The sequence below is a fragment of the Entelurus aequoreus genome, linkage group LG26 (genome assembly GCF_033978785.1).
Source record: "Entelurus aequoreus isolate RoL-2023_Sb linkage group LG26, RoL_Eaeq_v1.1, whole genome shotgun sequence".
Lineage (NCBI taxonomy): Eukaryota > Metazoa > Chordata > Actinopteri > Syngnathiformes > Syngnathidae > Entelurus > Entelurus aequoreus.
Genome location: NC_084756.1, coordinates 35,580,638 through 35,603,166, shown reverse-complemented (window position 1 = coordinate 35,603,166; position 22,529 = coordinate 35,580,638). Strand labels below are relative to the sequence as shown.

The 22,529-nt window shown below is 34.9% G+C and overlaps 1 protein-coding gene across 2 annotated transcripts in view; it reads left to right on the top strand.

Annotated features, from left to right (window-relative positions):
* The window catches only part of pxk (PX domain containing serine/threonine kinase), a 56,389-nt gene that overhangs the window by 14,983 nt on the left and 18,877 nt on the right, over positions 1–22,529 (top strand). For both annotated transcript variants that reach the window (XM_062038165.1, XM_062038166.1), the window contains exons 6-17: positions 1,784–1,857; positions 2,008–2,082; positions 4,153–4,257; positions 8,213–8,314; positions 8,388–8,549; positions 9,358–9,475; positions 12,246–12,324; positions 14,083–14,131; positions 14,230–14,307; positions 17,806–17,892; positions 17,985–18,048; positions 18,313–18,372. In XM_062038165.1, the coding sequence (XP_061894149.1) occupies positions 1,784–1,857; positions 2,008–2,082; positions 4,153–4,257; positions 8,213–8,314; positions 8,388–8,549; positions 9,358–9,475; positions 12,246–12,324; positions 14,083–14,131; positions 14,230–14,307; positions 17,806–17,892; positions 17,985–18,048; positions 18,313–18,372 (1,053 nt within the window). The remainder of the gene's footprint in view (positions 1–1,783; positions 1,858–2,007; positions 2,083–4,152; positions 4,258–8,212; positions 8,315–8,387; positions 8,550–9,357; positions 9,476–12,245; positions 12,325–14,082; positions 14,132–14,229; positions 14,308–17,805; positions 17,893–17,984; positions 18,049–18,312; positions 18,373–22,529) is intronic.

The following is a 22,529-nucleotide window of genomic DNA, read 5'->3' as shown; positions in this document are numbered from 1 at the left end:
GTGGGCAAAATTAAAGACATAATATGTGTCCATCGAAGTAGGTTATAAATGTATTAGTATATGTATGATTCCAATCTTTTTAAACATTTTCTTCAAGGGGTCTTTCACAACAAAGTAGGGTTGTACGTAGTGATGTCCGATAATGGCTTTTTGCCGGTATCCGATATGCCGATATTGTCCAACTCTTTAATTACCGATACCGATATCAACCGATATATACAGTCGTGGAATTAACACATTATTATGCCTAATTTGGACAACCAGGTATGGTGAAGATAAGGTACTTTTTAAAAAAATGAATCAAATAAAATAAGATAAATAAATTAAAAACATTATCTTGAATAAAAAAGAAAGTAAAACAATATAAAAACAGTTACATAGAAACTAGTAATGAATGAAAATTTGTCAAATTAAGTGTTAAAGGTTAGTACTATTAGTGGACCAGCAGCACGCACAATCATGTGTGCTTACGGACTGTATCCCTTGCAGACTGTATTGATATATATTGATATATAATGTAGGAAGCAGAATATTAATAACAGAAGGAACAACCCTTTTGTGTGAATGAGTGTGAATGGGGTGGGTTGGTGCACTAATTGTAAGTGTATCTTGTGTTTTTTATGTGGATTTAATAAAAAAAAAAAAACGATACTGATAATAAAAAAAACGATACCGATAATTTCCGATATTACATTTTAACGCATTTATTGGCCGATAATATCGGCAGACCGATATTATCTATGTGGATTTAATTTTTTTTTAAAACGATACTGATAATAAAAAAAACCATACCGATAATTTCCGATATTACATTTTAACGCATTTATCGGCCGATAATATCGGCAGACCGATATTATCTATGTGGATTTAATTTTTTTTAAAAACGATACTGATAATAAAAAAAACGATACCGATAATTTCCGATATTACATTTTAACGCATTTATCGGCCGATATCGGCAGACCGATATTATCTATGTGGATTTAATTGAAAAAAAACCCCGATACTGATAATAAAAAAAACGATACCGATAATTTCCGATATTACATTTTAACGCATTTATCGGCCGATAATATCGGCAGACCGATATTATCTATGTGGATTTAATAAAAAAAAACGATACTGATAATAAAAAAAACGATACCGATAATTTCCGATATTACATTTTAACGCATTTATCGGCCGATAATATCGGCAGACCGATATTATCTATGTGGATTTAATTAAAAAAAACAACGATACTGATAATAAAAAAAACGATACCGATAATTTCCGATATTACATTTTAACGCATTTATCGGCCGATAATATCGGCAGACCGATATTATCTATGTGGATTTAATAAAAAAACAAAAACGATACTGATAATAAAAAAAACGATACCGATAATTTCCGATATTACATTTTAACGCATTTATCGGCCGATAATATCGGCAGACCGATATTATCTATGTGGATTTAATTTTAAAAAAAAAACGATACTGATAATAATAAAAACGATACAGATAATTTCCGATATTACATTTTAACGCTTATCGGCCGATAATATCGGCAGACCGATATTATCGGACATCTCTAGTTGTACGGTATACCGGTACTAGTATAGTATCGCGGTGCTAATGAATCAAAAACGGTACTATACTCTGTTTGAAAAGTACCGGTTCACAATTTTTTTTTTTTTTTTTTTTTTAACGAGCATGACGTCACGTCGTGACATTGCTGATACCAACACACAGATTAGATGAACGAATGTGTGGACAAAATGTCCCTTCTCTGTTTTCAGGCTGGAGGATCAGGAAGAAATATTTCCTCATCAAAAACAAAGTGCAAGCCAAAGAGAGGTATCTGCTGAGCTGGGTAAGTAGACGCTACAACCAGTGAGACAGTGATGCTCCCACCCACCCACTTCATGTCAACAACCAGTGAGACGATGCTCCCACCCACCCACTTCATGTCAACTAAGTGCTGTGTGTGTGTGTGTGTGTGTGTGTGTGTGTGTGTGTGTAGGTGGACCTGGGTCCTGATAAGTTCCTGTCAGATAAAGACCTGCAGTCCGCCATGAAGCTCCTTGCCAGCCTCTCCGTACGTGCACATCCAAACCTCATGTTGAAGTGAAGATAGTTTATTCCCTCCATCGCTGTAAACAAGTTACGACCTGATCTGATGCGGTTGAACAAGTTTGAAACTTTTTCCCCAAGGAAACGCTGGTTAAGCTCCACATTTTAACATTGAGACCATGCATACTTAAACACGGTTCATTTCCTTCAAATCCAACGAGGTACGACATATGCATTCAATCTTAAAAATGGGGCACCGCTTTGCAATAATGGTGCCACTGTAATGAAGAAGACCTTTTATTGGTTTAAAGCACATAAAATAAAATAGATTAGAAAGTACTTTATTTATCCCTGGGGGAAATTCAGCACCACAGTTCGCTCACAATAGACAATAAACACTTAGGTATTTTTTACATGTGAATAATATAAATACAGTCTATTATACAGCATTATTCACATGTGAATAACATAAATACAGTCTATTATACAGCATTATTAACATGTGAATAATATAGTCTATTATACAGTATTATTCACATGTGAATAATGTAAATACAGTCTATTATACAGCATTATTCACATGTGAATAATATAGTCTATTATACAGCATTATTCACATGTGAATAATATAGTCTATTATACAGCATTATTCACATGTGAATAATATAGTCTATTATACAGCATTATTCACATGTGAATAATATAAATACAGTCTATTATACAGCATTATTCACATGTGAATAATATAAATACAGTCTATTATACAGCATTATTAACATGTGAATAATATAAATACAGTCTATTATACAGCATTATTCACATGTGAATAATATAAATACAGTCTATTATACAGCATTATTCACATGTGAATAATATAAATACAGTCTATTATACAGCATTATTCACATGTGAATAATGTAAATACAGTCTATTATACAGCATTATTCACATGTGAATAATATAGTCTATTATACAGCATTATTCACATGTGAATAATATAGTCTATTATACAGCATTATTCACATGTGAATAATATAAATACAGTATATTATACAGCATTATTCACATGTGAATAATATAAATACAGTCTATTATACAGCATTATTCACATGTGAATAATATAAATACAGTCTATTATACCGCATTATTCACATGTGAATAATATAAATACAGTCTATTATACAGCATTATTCACATGTGAATAATATAAATACAGTCTATTATACAGCATTATTCACATGTGAATAATATAAATACAGTCTATTATACAGCATTATTCACATGTGAATAATATATATACAGTCTATTATACAGCATTATTCACATGTGAATAATATGAATACAGTCTATTATACAGCATTATTCACATGTGAATAATATAAATAGTCTATTATACAGCATTATGCACATGTGAATAATATAAATACAGTCTATTATACAGCATTATGCACATGTGAATAATATAAATACAGTATTATACAGCATTATTCACATGTGAATAATATAAATACAGTCTATTATACTGTATTATTCACATGTGAATAATATAAATACAGTCTATTATACAGCATTATTCACATGTGAATAATATAAATACAGTCTATTATACAGCATTATTCACATAAATATATGTGTCAAACTCAAGGCCAGGGGGCAGATATGGCCCGCAAAAGTCGAGTACATTATCTTTTTTTTACTAAATGTTTTCTTTCTTTCTGTTTTGACTGAAAAAATACTTGTACTGCATGCAATTGCATATATATTCAACTTTAATATTATTTAATAATGTAAGAAATATTAAATGTTATTGATTAATTTAATTAAATGTGTATGAATTTAGAAAGGGAGAGTACTTATCAATGAATCTGTAATAATAATGTTAATGTAATGTCAGTTAAATTGGTATGAATTTAGGTTTGAAAGTAGTTATAATCTGTAATAATAAAAACTATTAGTTGTTATTCGTGTTTCCTAATAATGCAATAAATAATATATTATCATACATTACACTTTTTTTTTTAATATAAAATAAATATCTGATCGACTTATAATTTTAAAGTGAGGTTTTTTTTTGTCTCGCCTCCCCGCTTCCTAGAGTCCATACATGTACCCGCTGTTGTTCTCCAGCACCAGTGAGTCTTCAGCACTTCTCATCAGGCCTTTCAGCGAGGCCGGCTCGCTCAGAGACCACATCTGTAAGGTAGGCTGGTGGCACGTTCAAAATCTTTGTAGACTGCATCCAGAGCTTTACTTTTTCCACATTTTATGTTACGGCCATATTCCAAAGTGGGATACATTTATTTTGGTCCTCAAAATTCTAAAAATAAGTATTGACAGCCTTTGATCAATACTTTGTGGCTGCACCTTTGGCAGCAATTATAGCCTCAAGTCATTTTGAATACGATACCACACGCTTGGCACACCTATCTTTGGGCAGTTTGGCCCATTCCTCTTTGCAGCACCTCTCAAGCTCCATCAGGTTGGATGGAAAGCGTTGGTTTTCATCCATGATGTCTCTTTACATTCCCTCCACCCTGACTAATCTCCCAGTTCCTGCCACTGAAAAGCACCCCCACACCATGATGCTGCCACCACCATGCTTGACTGTAGGGATGGTACTGGCCTGGTGATGAGCGCTGCTTAGTCTCCTCCTGGCATTCACGCCAAAGTCTTCAATCTTTGTCTCATCAGACCAGAGAATTTGGTTTCTCATGGTCTGAGAGTCCTTCAGGTGCATTTTGGCAAACTTTTTACGAAGAAATGGCTTCCGTCTGGCCGTGATACCAGATTGCTGCAGAGGTGGTTGTCCTTCTGGAAGGTTCTCCTCTCTCCACAGAGGAACACTGCACTGCAAAAAGTCAGTGTTCAAAAACAAGAAAAAAAAATTCAAAAATGAGGGGTATTTTATTTGAACTAAGCAAAATGATCTGCCAATAGAACAAGAAAATTTGGCTTGTCAAGACTTTCCAAAACAAGTCAAATTAAAGCTGCAAGCAGCGTTGGTCGGGCCCGCATATTTGGCAGGTGCTAGTCCTAAGTGTCCAAAAACTTTTGTCTACTGTTAGTCCTAAGTGTCCCAATACTTTTGTTGACATCAGCGCAGTGGTACAGTGGTTCTATGAAGGCTCGTAAAATCAAAACCGTAGCACTTATCCAAACTCTTTGAGTGTCCGTCAATCAGAAGGGTTCAATCTCTCTCCTGTAGTAGTTTGAAGCCGAAACAACAAACGCGCTCAGAGGAGATAATGTTTGATGTTTGGTGACCGTTCTTTTACAAACATTTAGTTTTGAAGGGGAGATTGCAAACTTCCTGTTGATTTTTGCTGAAGGATGTCAATCTATGAAATGTAGGTCTAAGTGAGACCTACATAGAGGTTTTTGTTTCATGTCCCTAAGACGTTCCTACCGGAAGTTGCAAGCAGTTTTGTCTGTGTTTTCCTCTGAGGAGCAGTTTTGTCTCTGTTTTATAGAGCGCAATTTTGAGTTTTGGGGTTCGTTTTTTTTTATTAGATCGCAATTTCTACCAGTCCTGATGTGTGTGAAAATTTGGTGAGTTTTGAAGTATTTTAAGGGGGTCAAATTACAGCTCAAAGAGGCAAAAATGAGTGTTTTTAGTACATTTTTGTCTTGAAGGGGAAATTGCCAACTTCCTGTTGGTTTTTGCCCGAGGATGTCAAATTATGAAATGTAGGTCTAAGTCAGACCTACATAGAGGTTTTTGTTTCATGTCTCTACGACCTTGTAGTGGGAGTTACAGGCAGTTTGTTTTTGTTTTTTCCTAGGAGGCGCTAGAGCGCAATTTTGATTTTTGGGGTTTGGTTTTTGACTAAAGTGTTGTGTACGCGTTTTTTGATGTGTGTGTAAAATTTGGTGAGTTTTGAAGCATGTTAAGGGGGGCAAAGTAGTGCGCAAAGCTGCGGAATAATAATAATAAACCTTACAATAACAATAGGTCCTTTTGTCCCAATGCAAAAGGACTCCCTTTAGGATTCCTTTGACAATGGGCCGTGCGGGCCCTAATTAGCTAACCTCAATGAACCCAAAAATAGCTTAAAATAAGTATATTCTCACTAATAACAAGTGCACTTTTCTTGGTAGAAAAAACATATATGGTACCTTTTTGCTCAATATGTTGAAAAATATTCTTAAATGAAGTAAATGCTAGTGCCATTATCTTGACATAATGATACGCTCTCGGCATTACATTTCTTGAAACCAGCAAACTTATACTAAAAACTAGTTTATTGTTCTTAATGGAAAGGCAACAAGGCAAGCGCTTGTTACTCTCGGGGTCTCCTAGCCGCTCAGGCAAATCATATGGTCTAAAAATGCATTTTTCCATGGATAACATGACATCATTGCGCCAAGTGCGTGCTCTTTCAGTCAATTAGTGCGCATATATACAGCCCAGCCCCCGGCCAAAAATGTTTTAATTGTAATTGTGAAGAATTTACCTGAATGTGCATGAACTATTTCTGTTCAAAATTGTTAGAAATGTTAAATGTTTAAATATTAACTGTCAGTTTACTGTACTGTCCCAACTGTACTACTATATGAGTACCTGTTTTCTATTGTTTCATTGAAAATAAAACAGCAAAGTCCATTTGGCTGTCATCTGTTTTAATTATGAGACACAATTGTGTCAAAGTCATGATTTTTTTTGTTCATGCTTGAAATAAGAAATGATGACTTTAAAAAAGTACTTTTCTACTTGTGAGTGTTGATGACACAGCTTTGCAACAGTTGATATTCTAGTTTCAAGCATGTTTTACTCAATATAGCTCATCAAATCTCAGCAACAAGCTGTAATATCTTACTGACATCATTTAGGACAGGGGTGTCCAAACTTTTTCCACTGAGGGCCGCACACAGGAAAAATTAAAGCATGCGGGGGCCATTTTGATATTTTTCATTTTCAAACCATAACAAAATATATGGATTTTGTTTTTTTTTACCTTTAGGGCTCCCAGGGACCATAAAGGGTCTAAGTCATTAAAATGTAAAAAAAAAAACAAGTCGAATTATTATATATATATTTATTTTTAACGCTTACAGTAAATCTCTACAGTATATCAACTTCAGGTTGAAATAAAGTTAAAAAAAATAAAATAAAGGTTTTATGCCTTTTCTGTCAAAGACAACTTTGTTTTTTATAATAAAAGTGAAATATGCAGTATTTCCCCCACTGCCCAAAACATTTAAAAAGCAATGTTTGATGTGAAGTAATTAGAGCCTTAAAAAGATCAATAATGCAGGACACCATTCATTATTATTTTTGAGTAATCACAGTGAAAAAACAAATAAAATCCCATTAAATATATTCGGGATCCAAAAGGTTTGTATCATAAAGTGATACATTTTTATTAGTTTGTTTTTTAACTTTCAACACTTAAGTTACGAGATCAACTTCAGACATATCTGTCCATTTTACGTTTGAACTATTATTTTGTTTGTTTTATGCTCTTTTTGTCAAAGAAAACATTGATGTTTTTGTATGGCAACCACACAATATTTTCCACATGAAACATTTTAAAGTGAAATATTTGAAATAATTGGAGCCTTGAATAGGTCAATAATTCATTGTAACATTGAGTTCTTTTTTTTCTTTTTTTTTTAAGAAATGGCAGAAAAAGAAGAAAAAAAACAGCCTGCATGGCAGCTTTGTGTCAACATTGCAACTTTTTCTGGTTAGATTTCACCTCAATCCACTTTTTTTAATGTTTTTATTTTTATTTTTGCAATAGCATTTACAGAACGTGTGGCGGTGCTGGTAAACTATTAGCTGCGCAGGACCGCACTTTGGACACCCCTGATTTAGGAGGACCAAAACACTTAAAACAAGTAAAACACTCCAACATAAAATCTGTTTAGTGAGAAGAATTATCTTATCAGACAGAAAATAAGCAAATATCACCCTTATTTGAGATATTTCATCTTACTTAGATTTCACTTTTTGCAGTGTGTATCTCTGACAGAGTGACCATCGGGTTCTTGGTCACCTCCCCGACTAGACTAAGATGAATGCAGCAATGTACAGAGACATCCTTGCATGAAAACCAACACTTCCCATCCAACCTGATGGAGCTAGAGACATCTTTCACAGAGGGTCGTGGCATCAGAGAGCAAACCAGACCAAGTTCATGTTTGTGTGTCAGGTGAAGCCCAGAGAGACCTACTTGAAGAAGTACGGCAACCCCAAGAAGAGTCAGGGTCTTGAACTAGCACACATCAAACTGTATGGCCGCCAGATACTGGAGGTATGCACACACACACACAAACACACACACAAACACACACACACACACATCAGTACTAAATGGCACTTTTCAGGCCCTGCGACTCCTCCACGACGGCGGCTTATTTTACGGCCACCTGCACGCCTCAAACGTGACGGTGGACCAGGGCACGTGTCGACTGACTGACGTGGAGAACGGCATGCTGGGAGTTCCCTCTGTCCTGCGACCTGCCTTCACCCACTTCAGGAAAATCAACGTACGTCTCAACAGCACAGTTACCGCTTCCCCGACCATATTTAATAACTGAAATGACATCTTCCTGTACTGTAAGCCAGCAGAACCATGCTTTGCTTAAATACGAGTACAATATTCAATTTGCCTTTTTTCTAGAGATGTCCGTCCGATATATGCGTTAAAATGTAATATCGGAAATTATCGGTGTCGGTTTTTTAATTATCGGTATCTTTTTCTTTTCTTTTTTTTCTTTTTTTTATTAATTAAATCAACATAAAAAACACAAGATACACTTACAATTAGTGCACCAACCCAAAAAACCTCCCTCCCCCATTCACACTCATTCACACAAAAGGGTTGTTTCTTTCTGTTATTAATATTCTGCTTCCTACATTATATATCAATATATATCAATACAGTCTGCAAGGGATACAGTCCGTAAGCACACATGATTGTGCGTGCTGCTGCTCCACTAATAGTACTAACCTTTAACAGTTAATTTTACTCATTTTCATTCATTACTAGTTTCTATGTAACTGTTTTTATATTGTTTTACTTTCTTTTTTATTCAAGAAAATGTTTTTAATTTATTTATCTTATTTTACTAATTTTTTTAAAAAGGACCTTATCTTCACCATACCTGGTTGTCCAAATTAAGCATAATAATGTGTTAATTCCACGACTGCATATATCGGTTGATATCGGTATCGGTAATTAAAGAGTTGGACAATATCGGAATATCGGATATCGGCAAAAAGCCATTATCGGACATCCCTACTTTTTTCTATAAGCGGTTAGTTGTTAACTATGGTGTGTTTGTGTGCATGCAGACCACAGAAAGCATCGACGTCTTTTGCTTTGGTCACTTACTCTACGAGATAACTTATGGACGACCCCCTGCCAGCGTTCCAGTGGACCACTATCCTACCAACCCCTACACTGCTGTGGGTCAGTACACACACATTCTTGTATTTGTTACCTTCTTGAGACCTTGGGAAAATGCCCACCTCTTTAGGACCACCCTTTCTAGATATATAAAGATTTGTATTTACAACATTAAGTCTAGAGGGGGAGCACTTCAAATTTTAACACACTTGTTTTACACACACTTGTTATTTCGTATGTTGACCAGAGGGGGAGCACTTTTAAAACCGACACACAGCCAATTTGAAAAATGCCCACCTCTTTAGGACCCCCCTTTCTAGATATATAAATATTTGTATTTACAACATTAAGTCTAGAGGGGGAGCACTTCAAATTTTAACACACACTTGTTATTTCATATGTTGACCAGAAGGGGAGCACTTTTAAAACCGACATACAGCCAATTTGAAAAATGCCTACCTCTTTAGGACCACCCTTTCTAGATATATAATATTTGTATTTACAACATTAATAATATATACATGCTATGCAAATATAAAAAAAGGTAAGCTTTTAGTTAATTATTTTTATGTGTGTAATAGTTTTTTAGTCTTCATTATTTACTTCAAGTTATTACAGTATGTCTCTATATACATATTACATTTTTTTTTAAATGTTTTTATTAATTTTGGCCAAAGGGGGTGCATTTCAATTTCTTACACACACTTGTTATTATATATGTTGGCCCGAGGGGGAGCACTTCAAATTTTTACTCACACTTTTACACACACTTGTTATTTCATATGTTACCCAGAGGGGGAGCACTTTTAAAACCGACACACAGCCAATTTGAAAAATGCCCACCTCTTTAGGACCACGCTTTCTAGATATATAAAGATTTGTATTTACAACATTAAGTCTAGAGGGGCAACACTTAAAATTTTAACACACACTTGTTTTACACATACTTGTTATTTCGTATGTTGACCAGAAGGGGAGCACTTTCAAAACCAACACACAGCCAATTTGAAAAATGCCCACCTCGTTAGGACCACCCTTTCTAGATATATAAATATTTGTATTTACAACATTAATAATATATACATACTATGCAAATATAAAAAAGGTAAGCTTTTAGTTAATTATTTTTATTTTTATGTGTGTAATTGTTTTTTAATCTTCATTATTTACTTCAAGTTATTACAGTATGTCTCTATATACATATTTAATTTTTTAATTTTTTAAATTAATTTTGGCCAAAGGGGGTGCATTTCAACTTCTTACACACACTTGTTATTATATATGTTGGCCCGAGGGGGAACACTTCAAATTTTTACTCACACTTTTACACACACTTGTTATTTCATATGTTACCCAGAGGGGAAGCACTTTTAAAACCGACACACAGCCAATTTGAAAAATGCCTACCTCTTTAGGACCACCCTTTCTAGATATATAATATTTGTATTTACAACATTAATAATATATACATACTATGCAAATATAAAAAAGGTAAGCTTTTAGTTAATTATTTTTATTTTTTGTGTGTAATAGTTTTTTAATCTTCATTATTTACTTCGTTATTACAATATGTCTCTATATACATATTCATTTTTATTTTTTTTAAATTAATTTTGGCCAAAGGGGGTGCATTTCAATTTCTTACACACACTTGTTATTATATATGTTGGCCAGAGGGGGAGCACTTAAAATTTTTACACACACTTGTTATTTCATATGTTGACTAGAAGGGGCGCACTTATAAAACCGACACACAGGCAATTTGAAAAATGCCCACCTCTTTAGGACCACCCTTTCTAGATATATAAATATTTGTATTTACAACATTAATGATTTATACATACTATGCAAATATAAAAAAGGTAAGCTTTTAGTTAATTATTTTCATTTTTATGTGTGTAATTGTTTTTTAATCTTCATTATTTACTTCAAGTTATTACAGTATGTCTCTATATACATTTTCATTTATTTATTTTTTTAATTAATTTTGGCCAAAGGGGGCGCATTTCAATTTCTTACACACACTTGTTATTATATATGTTGGCCAGAGGGGGAGCACTTAAAATTTTTACACACACTTGTTATTTCATATGTTGACTAGAAGGGGCGCACTTTTAAAACCGACACACAGGCAATTTGAAAAATGCCCACCTCTTTAGGACCACCCTTTCTAGATATATAAATATTTGTATTTACAACATTAATGATTTATACATACTATGCAAATATAAAAAAGGTAAGCTTTTAGTTAATTATTTTCATTTTTATGTGTGTAATTGTTTTTTAATCTTCATTATTTACTTCAAGTTATTACAGTATGTCTCTATATACATTTTCATTTATTTATTTTTTTAATTAATTTTGGCCAAAGGGGGCGCATTTCAATTCCTTACACACACTTATTATATATGTTGGCCAGAGGGGGAGCACTTCAAATTTTTACACACACTTTTACACACACTTGTTATTCCATATGTTGACCAGAAGGGGAGCACTTTTAAAAGCGACACTCAGTCAATTTGAAAAATGCCTACCTTTTTGGGACCACCCTAATTTTGACATATTTCACCAGCAGGGGTGCTAATGAGACATTGTCTATTAGATGCAATCTTATTGGGACCATGATTTATGTCATCACTTGTTCACACCTCCTCATATGGAAGCTACTTTTCCTTCTTCATGTCTCAAGAAGGGTAGAAATACACACACACACACACACACACACACACACACACACACACACACACACACACACACACACACACACACACACACACTTTTTGTGTACACTTTCTTTACATCTGCCCTCTAAGGTGTGTGTTTGTCTGTGTAGTGTCAGTGCTGCAGTCCATCCTGTCCACAGAGGCGTGTAAGTCAGGAATGCCCACAGTGTCACAGCTCATCCAGACACCGTGAGTTTTGTCCCTTTTTAATTTTTTTTTAACAATAACATCAACGTCGTGTATGATTTTATTGTTAATTCATGTGTCACATTACACACAGGTAACACGTGCCAGTTTTGTGTGTATGTCACAGCAGTGGTCGTCTGGTTTTCACCAAGTAGCACCTCACCTGGGTTATTTTTATTATTATTATATTTTTTATTTTTTTGGTCATAAAGAAATACAATCATGTGCGCTTACGGACTGTATCCCTGCAGACTTTATTGATCTATATTGATATATAATGTATATATTGTGTTTTTTATGTTGATTTAATAAAATAAAAAAATAAAAATGTATTTTTTATTTTTTTATTTTCTTGTGCGGCCCGGTACCAATCGAACCACGGACCGGTACCATTCGGGACCACTGTTGTAAATTACATAACATAACTCCTCTTTCTTTTTTGGCAAAGCAGCAGCCGTCGTCGTTGGTAATGAAAAGTTGGTATATAGCAAGGGTGTCCAAACCTTTTGACTAGGGATGTCCAATAATATCGGCCTGCCGATATTATCGGCCGATAAATGCGTTAAAATGCAATATCGGAAATTATCGGTATCGTTTTTTTAATTATCTGTATCGTTGTTGGTTTTTTTATTTTTTATTTTTATTAAATCAACATAAAAAACACAAGATACACTTACAATTAGTGCACCAACCCAAAAAACCTCCCTCCCCCCATTTCTTTCTGTTAGCAATATTCTGCTTCCTACATTATATATCAATATATATCAATACAGTCTGCAAGGGATACAGTCCGTAAGCACACATGATTGTGCGTGCTGCTGCTCCACTAATAATACTAACCTTTAACACTTAATTTTACTCATTTTCATTAATTACTAGTTTCTATGTAACTGTTTTTATATTGTTTTACTTTCTTTTTTATTCAAGAAAATGTTTTTAATTTAGTTATTTTATTTAAAAAGTACCTTATCTTCACCATACCTGGTTGTCCAAATTAGGCATAATAATGTGTTAATTCCACGACTGTATATATCGGTTGATATCGGTATCGGTAATTAAAGAGTTGGACAATATCGGATATCGGCAAAAAGCCATAATCGGACATCCCTACTTTTGACTTAGGGCAGCATTGGGCGGGGAAAAAAAAATAGGTATATATTATTATGATGAATGTATAAATAATATAATTAGATATTAAGAGTATGTGAACGTTTGGCCCCTACCTTGTTTACTTACCATCATGCACTATAATGGATTTAAATGGGTGTCATTTTTAATTTTCAATGGTGTTTGTACGTTTTTCATAATATCCACAATGTTCAGTGAGCAGGTTGTTATTTATGACCTTGTGTGTTGAATTTTTTGTTTTTTGTTTGTTTTTTGCACTATGACTAGGGAAGGTTGTTTTGGATTGTGTCATATTAACTAAATGCTTAGGTATCATGTCAAATTCCTTTTTTTTTTTTTTTTTTTTAAATTATTTTTATTTTTTATTTTTTTATTTTTTTATTTATTTAAAAAAAACATTTTTTTTAAATTTAATTTAATTTAAAAAAAAAAAATTTCAAATTACTTTTGAGGGTCATTGATCTGATTTACTCGCGTTGTCCGCAAGATGGCAGCAAATATGAAGCATATTGAAGATGAATTTGTAAGCACTCCTGGTATACAGTATAACAGATCTCATGCAACATGTGTGTGTACATGAAGAAATAGGTCTAATGTGCAGTATGTGTCATGTTTGTGGTCTTATTTCTCCAGGCTGTTCTGTCACGTCCAGTTGCAACACTCCGATAAAGTCCAGATCAAAGTGAGCAGCTCTCTGTCTCTCATTAGGTGCACGTACTGTACTGTACTGTACTGTACGTGAGCCTGGCTAGACTAAACGTGTGCATGATGTCTCTCCAGGTCCCCAGCAGGCTGAAGGATGCTCTGAAGACGGCCAAAGATCGTTTAGAGAAGCGTCTGCAGGGGGAGCAGAGAGTGGTGAGTGGATCACATGACCTGTTCGGCCTTATTAGATCCAAACACTGACCTCCTGGACAAGCATCGTCACTTTCTCACAGCCTTTTCACCTTCCTGACGTCCATGTGCAAGTTATTCTGAGATGTATTTTTCCTATTCTCAGTATAAATTGACTCAGTTGATCTTTGTGACGCGTACTTGGGGCCTGATTTACTAAGATCCAAATACCTTGCGCTGAATTTATTTATGTATTTTGAACTAGGAGACTACATATTCATCAACATAGAGCAACGATGTAAATATGCCGGCGTTGGCACAATAGCTCATTTTCATCCGGTCTCCTAAGGCAGTGTTTTTCAACCTTTTTTGAGCCAAGGCACATTTTTATCGTTGAAAAAATGCGGAGGCACACCACCACCACCAGCAGAAATCATTAAAAAACAAAACTCAGTTGACAGTAAAAAGTTGTTGTCGCAATTGTTGGATATGACTTTAAAGCAGGGGTCCCCAAACTACGGCCCGCGGGCCGGATACGGCCCCCCAGCGTCCAAAATCCGGCCCGCGGGAAGTCCCAAGTTGAAAAAAAATATATATTTTTTTCCGTATGATTATTTTTTTGTTAAATACATACATACACTACCATTCAAAAGTTTGGGGTCACCCAAACAATTTAGTGGAATAGCCTTCATTTCTAAGAACAAGAATAGACTGTCGAGTTTCAGATGAAAGTTCTCTTTTTCTGGCCATTTTGAGCGTTTAATTGACCCCACAAATGTGATGCTCCAGAAACTCAATCTGCTGAAAGGAAGGTCAGTTTTGTAGCTTCTGTAACGAGCTAAACTGTTTTCAGATGTGTGAACATGATTGCACAAGGGTTTTCTAATCATCAATTAGCCTTCTGAGCCAATGAGCAAACACATTGTACCATTAGAACACTGGAGTGATAGTTGCTGGAAATGGGCCTATATACACCTATGTAGATATTGCACCAAAAAGCAGACATTTGCAGCTAGAATAGTCATTTACCACATTAGCAATGTATAGAGTGTATTTCTTTAAAGTTAAGACTAGTTTAAAGTTATCTTCATTGAAAAGTGCAGTGCTTTTCCTTCAAAAATAAGGACATTTCAATGTGACCCCAAACTTTTGAACGGTAGTATATATATATATATATATATATATATATATATATATATATATATATATATATATATATATATATATATATATATATATATATATATATATATATATATATATATATATGTATGTGTATGTATGTATGTATGTATGTATGTATATATATATATATGTATATATGTATATGTATATGTATATATATATATATATGTATATATGTATATGTATATGTATATGTATATATATATATATATGTATATATGTATATATATATGTATGTATATATATGTATATATATATGTATATGTATATATGTATATGTATATATATATATATATGTATATATATATATATATATGTATATATATATGTATATGTATATATATGTATGTGTGTGTGGATGTATGTATTTAACAAAAAAATAATCATACGAAAAAAAATATATATTTTCTTTCGTATGATAATTTTTTTGTTAAATTTGTCCTTACCAGTCCATTTTCTACCGTCTCCTAGCCATTCAGGCAAATCATATTGTCTAAAAATGCATTTTACCATCGATAACGTGACATGCAGCTAGTGTGCTCTTTAAGTCAATTAGTGCGCGAGGAATATATATATATATATATATATATATATATATATATATATATATATATATATATATATATATATATATATATATATATATATATATATATATATATATATATATATATATATATATATATATATATATGTATATGTATATGTATATATATATGTATATGTATATATATATATATATATATATATATATATTAGTGCGGCCCCCAGCCAAATTGTTTTACCCCAATGCGGCCCCGGAGTCAAAAAGTTTGGGGACCCCTGCTTTAAAGCAAAACCAAGCATGCATCACTATAGCTCTTGTCTCAAAGTAGGTGTACTGTCACCACCTGTCACATCACACCCTGACTTATTTTGAGTTTTTTGGTGTTTTCCTGTGTGTAGTGTTTTACTTCTTGTCCTGCACTTCTATTTTGGTGGCTTTTTCTCTTTTTTTGGTATTTTTCTGTAGCAGTTTCATGTCTTCCTTTGAGCGATATTTCCCGCATCTACTTTGTTTTTATCCTTCTTCGTGGGGACATTGTCGATTGTCATGTTCGGATGTACATTGTGGACGCCATCTTTGCTCCACAGTAAGTCTTTGCTGTCGTCCAGCGTATTGTTTTTGTTTACTTTGAATTGTTGCGTTCGACCAGATGTTCCTCCAGGGAATTTGATTGATTGAGACTTTTATTAGTAGGTTGCACAGTGAAGTACATATTCCGTACAATTGACCACTAAATGGTAACACCCGAATAAGTTTTTCAACTTGTTTAAGTCTGGGTCCACTTAAATTGATTCATGATACAGATATATACTATCATATATACTATCATCATAATAGTCATCACACAAGATAATCACAATGAATTATTTACATTATTTACAATCAAGGGTGTGGAGGGGGGGGGAGTAGGATATGGACATCAAGTAGTGGACATAGAGAGAGAGAGAGAAAGAGAGAGAGAGAGAGATCAGAAGGCATAAGAAAAAGTATCTGCATTTGATTGTTTGTTTACATTTGATTATTTAAGTTTCTGGTCACTCCCGAGTTCTTTTTATGGCACATAAGCTGAAGTTTAAATTGATCACCAGGCAGTAGTTGGTATTTTGTGGTTTATTCTCAAAGCTTTGAAAACAAACGTGAGACCAATCCAGTACACAAGCGTTCCCTCGCCCAGCCAAGATCGATCTCTCCTCCAAACCCACGGAAGTGCCGTGTTCTTCAATCCGTCCCTCCTCCCCACCTGTTGTCTGCTAGCCCAGCACCGCTTTGTGCCCCTTATCTCAAGAATGTTATGGGAATCTCAAGCAGAGAGAATATTCAACGCTCTGACTCTTTCAGCAAGGACACTCGTAATGCAAGCACTTTGTACCAGACGAAACATTAGCTGATTGAAATATGACTATAGGAGATACAAAAGAACTATTAAATATGGATATATGTAATTATCCACTTCCGTCAATAGCCAGTTCAGTTTTAGTTTTGTTCTGCATAGCCTTCCCTAAGCTTCAATGCCTTTTCTTAGGGGCACTTACTCACTTTGTTTATTTTTGGTTAAAGCATTAGACACCTTTTTACCTGCACCCTGCCTCCGGCTACAAAGCAATTAGCTACCGGCTGCCACCTACTGATATATGGAAGAGTATTACACGGTTACTCTGCCGAGCTCTAGACAGCACCGACACTCAACAACAACAACAACACATCATTTGCAGACCTCAATTTCACTGGTTTTTAGGTCTTGTACATTCACATTTGGTTCATGTGAATGTTTTTGTACATTTTGCTTGAAGCTCCACCAGCACAGGAGGCTGACCAGAGCTCAGTCTCATCACGGCTCAGAGGAGGAGAAGAAGAGGAGGAAGATTCTGGCGAGGAAGGTATGCATGATTCCTGCCATTAAAAAGTCAATCTGTTGAAGCGACCACCTCCCAGTGAAAGTGGCGGTACACAAGTCTGCTTGTCTTTGCAGAAGTGCAGGCAGTCCACTTACGAGAATGAAGACGACGTCTCTGTTCGCAACAATAACAACTCTGGTAGGTAGCCGTGATCATGGTTAATGTTTTGCTCGCCGTTGTTTTTTTGTATGGAGCTACATTTTTTGTATGGAGCTACATTTTTTGTATGGAGCTACATTCGCCAATAAAAAAACAACCAAGTACAAAACGTTTGGCTGTAATTTAGCTCCGTAACATTGGAGGTAAATCCAGTTTCAGCTCACTCCTGCCACCGATGGTCAGTGAGTGTAACAACATTCAGACTTGAGTCACGATGTCATGTTTTGTGTTTTTTTTTTTTAGGCTCTGGCGCCAGTTCCCCTCCCACATGCCCCTCTTCCCCCACCCCCCCGCCTTCTACAGGTAGGTTTGTCCATGTTTTGACTTCTGGTGTGTCTTTCTTTTTTTTTTTTTCCTGTCGTCCTCTGTGAAAACTCCCATTTGTGCCCACGGTACACCACTAGGGTGTCCCTTTTGTTTTGGCTGGGATGCGTCTTGGGTTTTCTAAATTGACGTTGTATCCGGAAAGTATTCACAGCGCTTCACTTTTTCCACATGTTATGTTACAGCTTTATTCCAGTATAGAATAAATGAATTGTTGTCCTCAAAACTCTACACACAATACCTTGAGGTGTCCGATAATGGCTTTTTTGCCGATATTCCGATATTGTCCAATGTTAATGTAGACACATCAGTGTTTCCCATAAACTGCCAAGATACCTGTGGCGGTGGGGGGCGTGGCTATGGGCGTGGTCACCATGACATCGAGTAATTTGCATAATTTACTACAATGATTTGATTTTCTCTAAAAAGGCTACAAAAATGTATACTTACTAATTAATAACAGTTTTGTTTTAAACGTCCATCTATCCATTTTACAATATAATTACAACACTTTATGTACAGATTTGAACAATAAGTTATTCATTGAAATATATTTATTAATTGTGGTTCTTACAAAAAATATATCTAATAAAATATAAAAGCTAAAATGTCTCTTAAAGCTCTGCCCCTTTAATTAGTGCATACTAAATAATTTAACTTTAGCCTCCTACTACAACCATATTATTTACCAGCAACATAAAGTGAAACAGAGGCAGAGGTGTCCTGCCACAGTCAGTAACAAATAAACAGAAAACAGTAGTGGTGGTAGATAGACACAGAGCTTCATCAAACATCTCATCCACTGAACAAAGAGCTCCAAAAATCTTGAACTTTAGACTGCCATCAGTTTTACTCCCTACACTTAACCATGTGTTTCCTACTGCCTGCAGACTTTGCACCCTTTGTTATATACACATGTTGTGTTTCTAATATAAATACATTTAATGAAGTCCTAAATAAAGTATCCTACACTTCTAAATCTGAACAGCCTATATGGGCATCTACATCAACTATATGATTTGCCTGAGAAGCTGGAGAGGACACAAAAAAAAAAAAAAAAAAAACATTTTTTTTTTATTTTTTTATTTTATTTTTTTTAATTAAATTTTTTTTAAATTTTTTTTAAAAAAATTTAAAAAAAATTTATTTTTATTTTTATGTTTTTATTTGTGGCGGACGTAATTCTTTCGTGGCGGGCCGCCACAAATAAATGAATGTGTGGGAAACCCTGCACATAGAATCATCATACTGCTGTGATTATATGCATCAAGTGTTCATTCAAGGCTAAGGCAAAATATCCAGATATATATCGTGTATCGTGACGTGGCCTAAAAATTTCGAGATATTAAAAAAAGGCCGTATCGCCCAGCCCTAATTGAAGCCAGCGAAGCTAAACATAAATTTTTGAGGTATTTACATTATTAAAAGTTAAATTGGCAGTTACCTTTACAGAGAAACAGCATTTTCAAAAACATTGAGAATATAGAACATTACACACGGCGCTCAGAAATCTGTCAAAATGTTTTAGTACGACTTTGGTAAGCCACGAAGCCACACCGCTTGATGGATCGTCGATGAATTAGGGCTACAGTAGTCAGACGTACTGTGCTTCAACATACGGATATTATTATGGTGTATAAGGACCCCTAAATGGCACCTATTAGGAGACATTATCTAGTGTTTTGTTTCAACCTATCATGCAAAAACAACTTTTCTTACCTATCTACATAAGTGCCCAAAATTAGCACACATCCGCCATTTTAGCCTGCACTCTAGTCGATAAGTTTCTTCATTTTCTCTATCGTCTTGTTGTGGGGCATTCATCCTCCGCTGTTGCCATTTTTAATACAAAGTAGCGTACAGTTCTAACTAGAGATGTTCGATAATGGCTTTTTTTTGCCGATATCCGATATTGTCCAATTCTTAATTACCGATTCCGATATCAACCGATACCGATATATACAGTCGTGGAATGAACACATTATTATGCCTAATTTTGTTGTGATGCCCCCGCTGGATGCATTAAACAATGTAACAAGGTTTTCCAAAATAAATCAACTCAAGTTATGGAAGAAAATGCCATATTTATTTATGAAGTCATTTTTTTTAACATGCCTCAAAGCAGCAGCGTGGAATTTGGGACGTGCTCTCCCTGAGAGAGCATGAGGAGGTTGAGGTGGGCAGGGTTGGGCGGGTGGGGTAGAAAGTAGCAGGGGGTGTATATTGTAGGGTCCCGGAAGAGTTAGTGCTGCAAGGGGTTCTGGGTAGAGATGATATATGCGTTAAAATGTAATATCAGAAATTATCGGTATCGTTTTTTTTATTATCGGTATCGTTTTTTTTAATTTTTTAATTTTAATTTTTTTTAATTAAATTAAATCAAACCAAACCAAAAAACCTCCTTCCCCCATTTACACTCATTCACACAAAAGGGTTGTTTCTTTCTGTTATTAATATTCTGCTTCCTACATTATATATCAATATATATCAATACAGTCTGCAAGGGATACAGTCCGTAAGCACACATGATTGTGCGTGCTGCTGGTCCACTAATAGTACTAACCTTTAACAGTTAATTTTACACATTTTCATTAATTACTAGTTTCTATGTAACTGTTTTTATATTGTTTTACTTTCTTTTTTATTCAAGAAAATGTTTTTAATTTATTTATCTTATTTTACAAATTTTTTTGAAAAGTACCTTATCTTCACCATACCTGGTTGTCCAAATTAGGCATAATAATGTGTTGATTCCACGACTGCATATATCGGTTGATATCGGTATCGGTAATTAAAGAGTTGGACAAAATCGGAATATCGGATATCGGCAAAAAGCCGTTATCGGACATCCCTAGTTCTGGGTACCGTATTTTTCGGGCTATAAGTCGCAGTTTTTTTTCATAGTTTGGCCGGGGGTGCGACTTATACTCAGGAGCGACTTATGTGTGAAATGATTAACACATTACCGTAAAATTTAAAATAATATTATTTAGCTCATTCACGTAAGAGACTAGACGTATCAGATTTTTTCGGCCGGTGCGACTTATACTCCGGAGCGACTTATACTCCGAAAAATCCGGTACATTTGCAAAAAAAATTGTGTATTGTGTGTAGAATTTTGAGGACAAAAAGGAAATGATTCCACTTTGTAATAAGGCTGTAACGTAACAATGTGAGAAAAGTGAAGCGCTGTGAATACTTTCTAGATGCACTGCGCGTTTATCACCAAAAATTATTCCCGGGCGCAGCCACCGCTGCTGCTCACTGCCCCCCTCACCTCCCAGGGGGCGATCAAGGGTAGTGGGTCAAATGCAGAGAATAATTTAGCTATACCAGGGCGGTATAGCTTGGTTGGTAGAGTGGCCGTGCCAGCAGCTAGAGGGTTCCAGGTTCCATCCCCGCTCCCATCCTAGTCACTGCCGTTGTGTCCTTGGGCAAGACACTTTACCCGCCTGCTCCCAGTGCCACCCACACTGGTTTAAATGTCACTTAGATATTGGGTTTCACCAAGTAAAAGCGCTTTGAGTCACTAGAGAAAAGCGCTATATAAATATAATTCACTTCACTTTTGAGTAGGGATGTCCGATAATGGCTTTTTGCCGATATCCGATATGCCGATATTGTCCAACTCTTTAATTACCGATACCGATATCAACCGATACCGATATCAACCGATATATACAGTCGTGGAATTAACACATTATTATGCCTAATTTAGACAACCAGGTATGGTGAAGATAAGGTACTTTTTTTTAAAAATGAATAAAATAGAATAAGATAAATAAATTAAAAACATTTTCTTGAATAAAGAAGAAAGTAAAACAATATAAAAACAGTTACATAGAAACTAGTAATTAATGAAAATTTGTCAAATTAACTGTTAAAGGTTAGTATTATTAGTGGACCAGAAGCCCGCACAATCATGTGTGCTTACGGACTGTATCCCTTGCAGACTGTATTGATATATATTGATATATAATGTAGGAACCAGAATATTGATAACAGAAAGAAACAACCCTTTTGTGTGTGAGTGTAAATGGGGGGAGGGAGGTTTTTTGGGTTGGTGCACTAATTGTAAGTGTATCTTGTGTTTTTTATGTGGATTTAATAAAAAAAAACAAAATTAAAAAAAAACG